The sequence below is a fragment of the Callospermophilus lateralis genome, chromosome 6 (assembly GCF_048772815.1).
Source record: "Callospermophilus lateralis isolate mCalLat2 chromosome 6, mCalLat2.hap1, whole genome shotgun sequence".
Taxonomy (NCBI): domain Eukaryota; kingdom Metazoa; phylum Chordata; class Mammalia; order Rodentia; family Sciuridae; genus Callospermophilus; species Callospermophilus lateralis.
Window position 1 is genome coordinate 143,203,158 of NC_135310.1, and position 11,608 is coordinate 143,214,765.

Here is an 11,608-nt window from a genome sequence, read left to right on the forward strand (position 1 = left end):
TTTTAAGTGTACAGAGCAGTGGCATTAAGCACATTCACATTATGTCGCCACCATCTATCTCCAGAATTTTCTTAAGTTCCCAAACTGAAATTCTGGAATTCTGTCATTGACTAAAATGTCATCACACAGCATGTGACTGTTTAGCCTGTTCCTTCCTGTAACCCTGGAATGCCCTTTCCCCTCAAGCTGCCACTGTGTCTCGCACAGAGCAGCCACTGCATGAATATTCACGTATTGATCCAGGGAATCATGTACCTGTTTGTATCTTCCCCGTCGCCTACCTCAGCACAGAATAAATAATTTCCCATCAATTGACTGCATGAAATAATTGCTGATCAATTGGCTGAGTTGGAAATGTAGCACTTTACCTGCCACCAATCTTCCATTTTTGTAACCTAACTCATCCTCCAAAGTGTCAACATGATTGGGAAGCTGCCTGGAACAGTACATAGTTAAAGTTAGCTCTGTTGACTTTAGCTCAGCAGATCTAAGCCAGAGAGAAAAATAAAATCTCTTCCAAATTTTCCGCACAACTGAAAAGCACAGAGCTTTGGAAATCTGTGCAAAATGAGGCATTGCTTCAAGTTTGTTAAAAATGTAAAAGAATGGTGTGGAACACCATAGAACAATTGAAAAGAATTTGTCAAATGTGGTCAGACCCCACTATAGCATTATGGGGGGGAATCTAAAAAAATTCATTTGTATAAAATTAAGGGCATCTTAGTTGCTGAGTTAATGAGATCATGAGCTGCTGCATCTGGGGAGGATAGAAAGAAGTCACTGTGTAACCATAGCCGTTTGTCTGTTTTGTTTTTGTTTTTTCATTATGATGTGAGTTTCTAATACCCACTTCTAATAATAATCAGCTAGGTAATTTGGGCCAAAACTCCTCCTTGAATTTATTTTTCATTGTGATAAAATGCATGTAACATAAAATTTGCAGTTAACCACTTTTTAAGTGTACAGAGCAGTGGCATTAAGCACATTCACATTATGTTGCCACCATCCATCTCCAGAATTTTCCTATCTTCCCAAACTGAAATTCTGGGATTCTGTCATTGACCAAAATATCATCATGCAGCATGTGACTGCTGCACCAAATAGCTCCCCATTCCTCACCCCCCAACTCCTGGCAATCCCTAGGTGCCTCACATAAGTGGAATCAAACAGGATTTTTGTGTTTTTGTGTCTGGCTTATTTCACTGAGCACATACTCAAGGTTCAGCCACCTTGTTGCATGTATTATATCCTTCATCTGTTTTTATAGATGAGGAAGTTGAAGTTCAGATCACATGTCACTCAAGTCTTTCTGTGTGGGCCAAAGTAGAGGCTCTGTTACCTTTAACTACTTAAATAATCATACCAGCTGTTAACGGTAAGCCTGAACCATGCTGAACACTTTACCCATATATTTTTCATTTGGTCCTTTCAAACGCCTTATGATTTTGTTATCTGTTTCCTCAAATGATAACCTGAATCAGAGATTCAGAACTGGCACAAGACCCTGTAGTTGAGAAGTAGTAGTAGTAGGCTCACCTACATCCTATGCCTCTTCCTAAGAGATTCCATTAGAAGATTTCCCTCAAAGCAGTTGTTTTCATGCGTATAAAGACCCAGAGCTTCGGCCCCAGCCTGTAGGATGCAAGAATAGGGACTCCCTCCCCCAGTGTTGCTTGTCAGGAGCTGCTCACAAAGGAGCAGAAGTTAAGGGAGTGAAGGGAACCAAAACCTGGGGGCGCTTTGAAACCTCCCCAAAGACTTGGCAAGTGTTTGATATTAAAAGGCACTTCTTGCCTGCAAAATGTATGTCTCTAAGGAACTCTCAGTCGCCGACGTGAGGTTGACTGGGAGCTGGGCTGGGACGGGGTGGCCTAGCTGGTTTCCCTCTCCCTGTCTCTGGCCCTGCCTCCATCAGGGCCTGGATTGGAGTTGTCTTTCCCAAGGCAGTAACTGTCAGAGGAACCATCTGGTCTGGTTTCTTGTGACTGACTCCAAGGAACAGAAATCCCTCAGGGAGGACATTGCAAGCTCTGTAGCAGCAGCGAGGAAAAGCAACTCTGAAACCTGCTAGCTGTGAATGCAAGGGAGAGGTGTGCTCAGAACAGGCCCCAGGAGGGCAGGCTGAAGACAGAGCATTCTGAGAATAAGACCTTGAACCTCTTACTTGTGAGAGTCTGTGGGGTGGGGGGAGGAGGAAGGGAGCTGATGGAGAGAGAGCAAAAGTGTCCAGAGTGTCTGTTCTTGCAAGCTCCATCGGTTACAGGGTGGCTCTCAGGGTGGGCCCTGCCAAGCTGTCATCTCCCCTCGCTGGACCAACTTGCATCTGTCTCACTGTATCACTTCTATCCTGGATGCAGCTTGGGCCTCTGCCTCAGCCCTTCCCTTCATCCAGGCAGGCTCCGGGAATGCTGGCCAAATGGCTGGCTCATTTCCTGCGTGAGGGCATTTCCTTCAGAATCTTGTCCGTCCTCTAGCTGAGCTGGAGCCCAGAAAGAGCCCCAGAGCCCATTTAGTTATTGTCATTTTGATTTGGATTTGCTTGATGGCTAATGATGATATCAAGCATCGTTTTTTGAATTTTTTGGCTATTTATATTTCTTCTTTTGAGAAATTTCTATTCAAATCATTTGATCATTTTTAATTCCATTGCTTATTTCTTTGTTGTTAACTGTTTTGAATTTCTTATATATGCTGAATATTAGTGCTTTGTCATGTTAATCGGAAATAAAATGATTATTTAAAAATAAATCCCAGAGCAGTTCACTAGGAAAAAAATGAGTAATTAGACCCTAAGTCTTACTATCAGAATTTCATTTTCTCCTCTTTCCTTTGGATATTTTTTAAATAAGGAAGGTAAAGAAAAGAAAGGCTTGGGGTATAGCCCAGTGGTAAAGTACTTGCCTGGGATGCACGAGGCCTTGGGTTCAATAGGAAGGAAGGAAGGGAGGGAGGGAGGGAGGGAGGGAGGAGGGAGGGATTTATTTAGTTTCTAGATTGTTACTTTAAATTTTCCCAATTCTGTGCAATAATTCATTGCTGTCCCTGACTTCTACCTTTCATTTATCTTTTGCAGCTAAAGCTAAACATTCATTTATGCTCTATTGGAAGGAAGCTCTTGCTATCCTCAGATCAGGGTCAGATTCCAAGACCATGAATAGAAGTTAAAAAGAAACACATAAAAATAACACAATGCTTCATTCCCCAAAGTTTCCTTCCTCTCTCTAATAAGCCATACAAGTAAAGGAAGAAGAGGAGACAAACAAGTACGCACTTGAGTCCCCACTTATCTGCAGCTTTGCTTTCAGCAGTTTCATTTTTCCAAGGTCAACCACAGTCCATAAATATTAAGTAGAAAATTCTAAAAGTGAACAACTCATAAAGTTTTAAATTGTACATTGTTCTGAGTAGTGTGATAAAATATGCCATCTCACTCTGCCCCATCCAGGATGTGAATCATCCTTTCTCCAGTGTATCCATGCTGTATAGACTACCCACCCTTTAGTCACTTAGTAGTCTCCTCAGTTATCAGATCAACAGTGCAGTGTCATGGTGCTTCATGTTCAGTAATATTTATTTTACTTAATAAGTAAAAAAACAATACTGTCAAGTTTTTAATTGACCTGCAAAAATTGTTCTATTTTGTTGTTTTTATTGTTAATCTCTTAATGTATCTAATTTTTAAATCAAATTTCATCATGTATATGTATGCATAAGAAAAAATATGGTATGTATAGAGTTTGGTACTATCTAGTTTCAAGTACCCACTGGAGTCTTGGAATGCATTCCCCACCAATAAGTTTTGAGCCTGTGGAGGCCTTCATGGAGACCTGGCTCTGTGTTAACATGCTACCTACCTATCTTCATGGAGGACTGGCTCTGTTAGCATGCTACCTACCTACCTTCATGGAGGACTGGCTCTGTGTTAGCATGCCACCTACCACCCTCATTCAGTGCTCACAAGACCTAGGAAGCAAGTATTAGCCTCATGATCCAGATGAGATCACTGAGGCCAAGGGGTTCTGTAAACTGGCCCACATCTCACAGGTAGCAAAACACAGAATAGGAATGAGACCAGGTGTCTCTTAACTACAAAGTCAACTTCTTCTCCACCCTGCACCCCATTCGGCTCTGCATTTTCAGGTGTGGCCATGGACCTAGTCCCTGTCCTCTCCTACCCAAGTCCAACCCGACTCATGAAACGTTGCACAGATTGACCCCCCCCCCAGGCACAGTGTGTCTGATATGGGGGCTACAGACCGAGCTTCTGCCTCCCACAAGCTGCAGTCAGAGGAAGAGTGAACCAGGGAAGCCCTGGCTTGTTACTCTGCAAATGGCACCTCCCCCTTGACAGCCTCTTCTCTCCCTGAGTAATCCCTGCATGAATAGGTGGTGTCTGCAGTGACTGCTGGTCATGCGTAGTCTATTCTGGGAGGTGTCGGGCACGCCATCCAAGAACATGCAGTAGCTGCTCTGCCACAGATGGAAAAGCAGACTATTGTGGATGTTGTAGGAGCTGGGTTTGGGCTGGATCCCACTGAAAGGTTTTATTTCAAGTGCAGATCTTGGTTGGTTGCCAGGATAGACCAAATGGTTGTGTAATAGAAGTATTACCTCCCTCGCTGGAACTCTGACCCCTCGTTCCTTCTTTTCAGAGAGCCTCCATGGCCCTGAGTCCTCTTACAGCATCCCTTGGATGGTGCACTTGGACCCGGGGATCCATGATGCTCTTTGCAGTAGTTTGGTCATTGTTAGATTTATCCCTTAAGAAGAAAAACAGGAAATATCTGGAAATGGGCTCCCTTTTATTTTTGTTTCATTTTAAAATGTTTATTTCTTAGCTTTTTAAAATTAAAACATTTTAATTGACATATAAATGTGCATATTTTTGGCATGCAGTATAATGTTTGATTCCATGTATACATTGTGTAATAATCAAATCAGGGTATTTTGCATATCCATTACCTCAAACATTTATCATTTCTTTGTAGTGAGAACATTCAAAATTCTCTTTTCTGGCTTCTTTTGAAATATCCAATACAATATGGTTAACCAAAGTTGCCCAGCTGTGAAATAGAAGATTAGAACTTATTCCTCCTATTCAACTGCGACTTCGTACCCATTGGCCAGTCTCTGCCTGTCACCCCCTCCCCAGACTTTGCTAGCTGCTCCCCTACTCTTCTATATCTCGATTGAGAGAGAACATGTATTTGTCTTTCTGTGCCTGGCCCATTCCACTTAATCTATTGTCTTCTACGTTCACTCATGTTACCACAAATGACAGGATTTCATCTTTTTTAAGACCAAATAGTATTCTTGTGTGTGTGTGTGTGTGTGTGTGTGTGTGTGTGTGTGTTTATACCCATGTATAAACACCTAATTTTTTTTTAACCATTCTTCCATTGATGGGCCCTTAAATTGATTCCCCCTGCCTTGGCTGCAGGCATGTGGGCGTGCAGGTCTATTCTACATACTGATTTCATTTCCTTTGGATATATACCCAGTAGGATTACTGGATCCATTTAAAACATTGATAATATTGACAGACCTTTACTGATCCAGACTTGACTGTTCTCAGCACCTACACATCCTTGTCTTTAGTCTAAAGTTAGTGCCAGGGAGGAGAAGGTGGCAAAACACAGAATCCTCCCCTGCTGGTTTGTGCCACCCTCCGACAGCTCCTCAGTTGTCCACTTGAGGCTCCCTGCAGCCCTGACTCCTAAAGTTTCTGCTTGAGAAGCTGGACTTGCACAGAGTGGTGGAGCTGGGTGGACCTTGGCGGTCACCTTAGAGTAGGGAACAGGATCCAAGAGAGAGTTCCAGAAAAGGTTTGAATCGTGTTTCTGTCTCATGAGCCATGCTGCGCCTCTCAGAAGTGGAAGCTGATAGGAAGCCAGAGGAGGTGGAAGAGGTGAGGACATGGCACAGCAGTGCACCAGGGCTCACTGAGAAGCCCCCAAGGGAGGGTACACGTAGCTGTGTGTCCTGTCATTAGCAGAAATCTCTGAAGACACAGGGAGGTCAAAACTCTCCTTGCAGGTCCTGAATGCTCCCCACTGTACTAAGCAAACAGCGGCATTCCAATGCCCATGGGAAGTGTCAGAGGAAAACTCATCTGCCGAAGAGTGAATCTCAGAGTGCTTGAGTCTGTCTGTGGAGTGGGGCATGGCTGACTGCACAGCCAAGCACCTGAAAGGCCCCTCTCACTGTCCACCCTCCCCTGGCCTCTGGGCCTCTGGGCCTCTGGGCCTCTGGGCCTCCAGACACGAGTTGGTCGAGAACAGATACTGGATTCCCCTCACGTGCTTACCTCTTTCCAGCTCAGTGCCTGGAACCTCTTGTTTGTTGAATGGCTAAAGGAATCCCTGAATGAACTAGTAATAGTCGAAGCCCTTTGAAGCTCAGACACTCCTAAGACTCTTACATCAAAATCGCTATAAAAAATTCAAGATCTAGCCAGCAACCAACTAATTTTAGCCAATATCCCAATGCAATGAAATTCTAGCACAAAAAAAAAAAATTTAAGAAACTCTCATCAATCTTATTATAATGGAATCTGACCTCCCAAACTTAGTAATGGGAAATCTTACTAATTTTTCCTTTGAATAGAAGCAGCGATGCACATAAAAGAGAATATTTATTTGCCTGTAAAACTCCAGATACTCTCCTCCAGGGAGTTTCTCATCTTGGAGCTTTGGGCCCCTTGGAGTCTGGCAGGTAGACTACAGCAGCTGCGTGCATCCCAGCCCTGAGGTACAGGGCCTGCACTGCACTACCCCAGTCTCCAGGGCTATAGCCTTGTTTTCTTACCCTCCCAGCCCTCTTATTTTCCCAGTCAACATCTAGGTTTCCCAGTGCACCTTTCAATGACCCTAAAGTCAGGAAAGACCTTTATTAAAGCATCCCTGCTCCCTGTGTGTCCTACTCCAAGCACATCCCAGTCATCTTCATCTCACCAATGTCCTTGCTGTTAGTTGAAAGGCTGAGCCAAAAAGAACATGGAGTTCATCCATCTCTTTCATGAGTGATTCCAAAAAGTTAGCCTTTCTAGCAGTTGGCAAACCTCGTTACTACTTAGAACAACTTGGTGTGTTAGTCAGCTTTTCATTACTGTAAGAAATGTCTGAGGTAAATCATCATAAAAAGTTGAAAGGTTTATTATAGTTTTGGAGGTTTTAGCCTGTAACCAATTTGCTTTGGTTGCTTTGGGCCTGTGGCAGCACATCATGGGGGGCATGAAGGCAGAGGGGGTTCATTTATCTGATGGCTGCATGTAAAAGAGAGAAAGAAGAAGGGACTGGTTCCTATTATCCCCTTCAATGTCATGCCCACAGTGACCTAAGACCTTCTGCTAGACCCCTCCCACGAGCACCATGGGAGGAGGACAGAGCTTTAACACCTGAGTCTTTGGGGAGCATTTAGGATCCAAACTAGAGCATTGAGCTATAAGGAAGAGATCCAAGGTGTGAAAGAAAAGAGAGGTGTTTGTAGCTGAGATGGTTAATAGCCGGGCTCTGAAATCAATTTTGGTTTCTGCTTTTATGATATTGAGACAAAATTCACATAACATAAAATTAGCCATTTTGAAAGAGTATAATTCAATGCCATTTAGCACATTTACAAATTGCATGACCATTACATCTCTCGGTTCCAAAACAGTTTCATCACTCCAAAAGAAAGCCTTGTACCCATTAAGCAGCTGCTCCCGATTTTCCCCTCCTCCCAGGTCCTGTCAGCCACCAATCTGCTTTCTGTCTCTGTAGCTTTCCCTAGTCTAGGCACGTCATGTAAAGGGAATCATGCAATATGAGGTATATTATGCCTTGACATGATCAGTATTTTATTCCTTTTTATGGCCAAATAATATTGCTTTGTATGGATATACCATATTTTGTTTATATATATTCATCTCTTTTTTAAATATTCTTTAGTTGTAGATGAACACAGTACCTTTAATTATTATTATTTGGTGCTGAAGATCGAACCTAGGGTCTCACACATGCTAGGCAAGTGCTCTTCCACTGAGCCACAACCTCAGCCCATATTCATCTCTTAATGAACACTTCCACCTTTGGGTGATTGTAGACAGAGCTGCTGTGAAAATTCTTCCACAGTTTTTGTTTAAGACAACGGCTTGCAATTCTTTAGGGTATAATTACCTGGGTGTTACTGGGCCACATGATAATTCCACGTGATAATTCTTTTTGAAGACCCACCAAACAGTTTCCCACAGCAGTTTGTGCTGTTTTACATGCCTCCAGATTGCCTGGCATTGCACCCAGCCCTGCCACTTACTAGCTGTGTGTGCTTGGACCAGTTACTTTCATCTCTGTGCCTCAGCTGTACCACAGAGAATAATGCTGTTTATCTGGAGGGTGGTGGTGTTTAACTGAAGGGTCGAGGGCGAAGGGCTTATGGGAGTGCCCGGGAAGTAAGCAGTTTTTTTCTGCTGTGGTCACTGTTGTTGCGGGAGAGTAGGAGTCAGGGCAGGTGAAAGAGTGAGAAGCATTCAGGCTCAAAAATGCTGCCTTGTGGGTCTGGAAGAACCAAAAGATCCTGCTCAGGCACTGGAGGCTGGGCGCTGAGGGCACCCCTCCTTCTACTTGCCTGAGCTGTGGGCGCCGTCGGCTCCTTGAGTCCATGGTTTTCATGGTCCACCTGAGTCTCCTACTCATGGCTGAGCTGTGCTGGAACAGAGAGGCAAGCGGGACGAGGTTCCTTTCTCCTTCCTGGGGAGCGGGCAGCTGAGCCGGCTGACGGTGGACTGTGCTCTCTGGCGCTCCCCTGCAGCTGGGTTCTCACAGCATCTCAGGTGACTTCTTCCTGTGGCTCCTTGCAAACAGGGGCTCTGTGTCTGGCTGAAATGCAGGGATCTCAGAAAGACCCGGCCCCTGTATCTTGGGAGGTTGTGCTTCCTGAAAGGGGCTGTATGTGGGAGGAAGAAAGAGCAAGATGACCAAGCACAGGTAGGGGACAGAGGCAGGAGATGCTGCAAGAGGGGGGAGGGGGAGGGGGAGGGGGTTAGGACCAAGGCAGCCAGGAGTCTGGCGTTAAAACAGGGGAGGGATGTGAACGGGAGTGAGAACAATCTGGAAGCGACACGAGGCCCTCAGAGGCAAAGGCTCTGTGCTCAGGTGGCGAAGATGGAGACTGCCAGGTCTTCCTGTGGGGGTGAAGGGTGGCCAGCCCACAGGAGCCTGCTGCTCAAGGCTCTGGCATAGTGAAAGAAGCCCACCCAGAGAGCATGCGGCCCCTTCCTGGTCAGGCTCAGAACTGGACGGTGTCACCCCAGGGCATCTGCCTGGGGTCCACTTGGTTTACTTCAGTCTCATTACCAGAGAGGCAGAAGGCCTGCAGTGGACCGTGCTATAGCAGGGACTAGAAAAGAGGAATTCCTGTGGCTCTGAAGTCACAGTGTACAGGAGAGAAATGTAGATGACCAGAGAGGGAAGGTTGCAGACCCCTGGCCCACAGCCAGTGAGAGACAGCTCGAGGAGGAATCAGGCCAGCCAGCCTTGGCCTCATGGTCTTTTTGATGAGATGAACCAGGGTGTGTCTCCACAACTGTCGTGCAAATAGCAGGCCCCACTGATGTGGCTTTCACGCGTTCCAGAATCACCCAGTCGCCCATGAAGGTCAAGTCAGCTCACCATGCTGAAGCAGGAGGCCAAGGTCATTGTCTACACGGCACATACGTGACATGCATGGTCTATCTAGAATGATCGTCTTTGGCCTAGGGGGGGTGCTGAGACACCCCTCAGCCTGTCTCCGGCCTCACCATTATTGCAGTGTGTCTTGCAAACATGGCTATCCCCTATGCTGTGGAAAAGGTGGGGGCATGCTGGCTCTGACTTCTAATCCTGGCTGCTTGTCAGAATTACCTGGGGGAGCCTGGGAAAAGCCCAGAAACGCAGGTCCCCCCGCTCCTGGCTGCCGAATCAGACTCTCTAGGGCTTAGCTCGGGAAATCAAATCTGTCAAAAGCTTCCTTCCCAGGGGACTCTTATGCATCTGGTCCAACAGGAACCAGCAGTCTTGATTATTCTAACTAATATCTCCCTAACCATCAGCCTCATCCCAAAGCATTTAAAAGATGCAGGTCATTAGTGAGAAGTGATATTTCCCTAATGAGATATGGGTGGTACCTGGAGCCTGGGCTCAGGTCCCCACTGCAGTTGGGGAGGTCTGGTCCTAGCAGGCAGCACAGCTCCTGCAGTCACAGACACGTGTCACTCACCCACCTGCATTCTCTTCCCTCTGTAGGACCAACAGGACCAGCCACTGTTACCGCATCACCTATCGCCACATGGAACGGACACTGTCCCAGAGAGAGGTCACACGCGTCCATCAGGCTGTGCAGGAGGCCGCAGTGCAGCTTCTGGGCGTGGAGGGTCGGTTTTGATGTCACCTCTTCTCCCCTCCTGTGGCCCTCTCAGGGCTCCAGGATTTGCTGAAAGAGGAAAACCTATTGTTTGCGACCTGGAACATCAGTCATCTGTTGGTAAATGGTCAGTTTGAGGACTTTGAGGAAATAAAGGATTGCTCTTGAAGGCGTTGGCAAAGCATTTGTCTTTTATTTGGGGGAAGGGGGAAACGGCAGCACTAAAAAGTTCCCTCCTGTTTCTTTGAGAAATGCTTAGCCCACTGGCTCTCCGTGTGGTTAATTGGTCCCTGGGTTCCATTAAGCACCAGGCATGATTTCTTTCCTGACAGGCTCTTCACCCACGTAATGAGTGAAGCCACGCAGCGGGACTTCAGACACTCTGGGCATAATACAGGCATACCTCGTTTTATTGTGCTTTGTTTTATTGAAACTTATAGTGCTGCGTTTTTACAAATTGAAGGTTTGTGACAACCCTGTGCTGAGCAAGTCTGTCAGCACCATTTTTCCAAGGGTTCAAATGATCATTAGCATTTTTTTTAGCAATAAAGTATTTTTAATTAAGGCAGGAACATAGTTTTAAAACCTAATGCCTAGTAGACAATAAAATAATGTAAACATGAATTTTATATACACTGGGAAACCCAAAATCCCATATAATTCAGGTGATGGCAGAATCCACTCTGCTACAGTGTCCTGGAACCAAACCTGGGGTATCTGCAAAGGATGTCTGTGCAGGAAGGCTTCTGAATCAACTTCAGTTCCTTCCTCCTTTTCCTTTCTGTTTTGCAAAGGTCAAGCTTCAAAGAGGGCACTGGTGAAATGCCAGGGCTGCCCTTCAAAGTGAAAGGAGTCGTCTCTGAGCTGGGCAAGGTACCATTTGCTTTTCATAAACCCGAGGCTTGGAGTCAGGCCCTTGGCCCCAGGGCTTGGGCCTAGCGACCTTCTGCCCCACCGGAGAGGGGACAAGGAGAGAGAGCTGCTGGGGTCTGGGAGGCACACGCAGGCCAGCCCGCCAGCTCCTTGCAGTTCTGTCCCCAGCAGGAGGCCTCAGCTTCTGGAAGGCGACCTTTAAGGAAGGATGTGGGACTTTGATGCGCCCCTCCGTTCCAGGCACTTTGTAGTCTGCCTCTTCACTCATGACCAGTTTAATAATCAGATTCTGTCCCTGGAAAGACGCTGGGGGCTGATGAGGACCGTGAGTGCTGGGATAAATATTTGATGAGGGGTG

At 46.0% G+C, this 11,608-nt stretch overlaps 1 protein-coding gene across 7 annotated transcripts in view; it reads left to right on the forward strand.

The window, feature by feature from the left end:
* Positions 1–10,558, forward strand: part of Fars2 (phenylalanyl-tRNA synthetase 2, mitochondrial) — a 518,422-nt gene extending 507,864 nt beyond the window's left edge. For all 7 annotated transcript variants that reach the window (XM_076857882.1, XM_076857884.1, XM_076857885.1 and 4 more), the window contains one exon: positions 10,260–10,558. In XM_076857882.1, coding sequence (XP_076713997.1) covers positions 10,260–10,398 — 139 coding nt within the window. In that variant the 3' untranslated portion in view covers positions 10,399–10,558. The remainder of the gene's footprint in view (positions 1–10,259) is intronic.
* Positions 10,559–11,608: the final 1,050 nt, after the last annotated feature.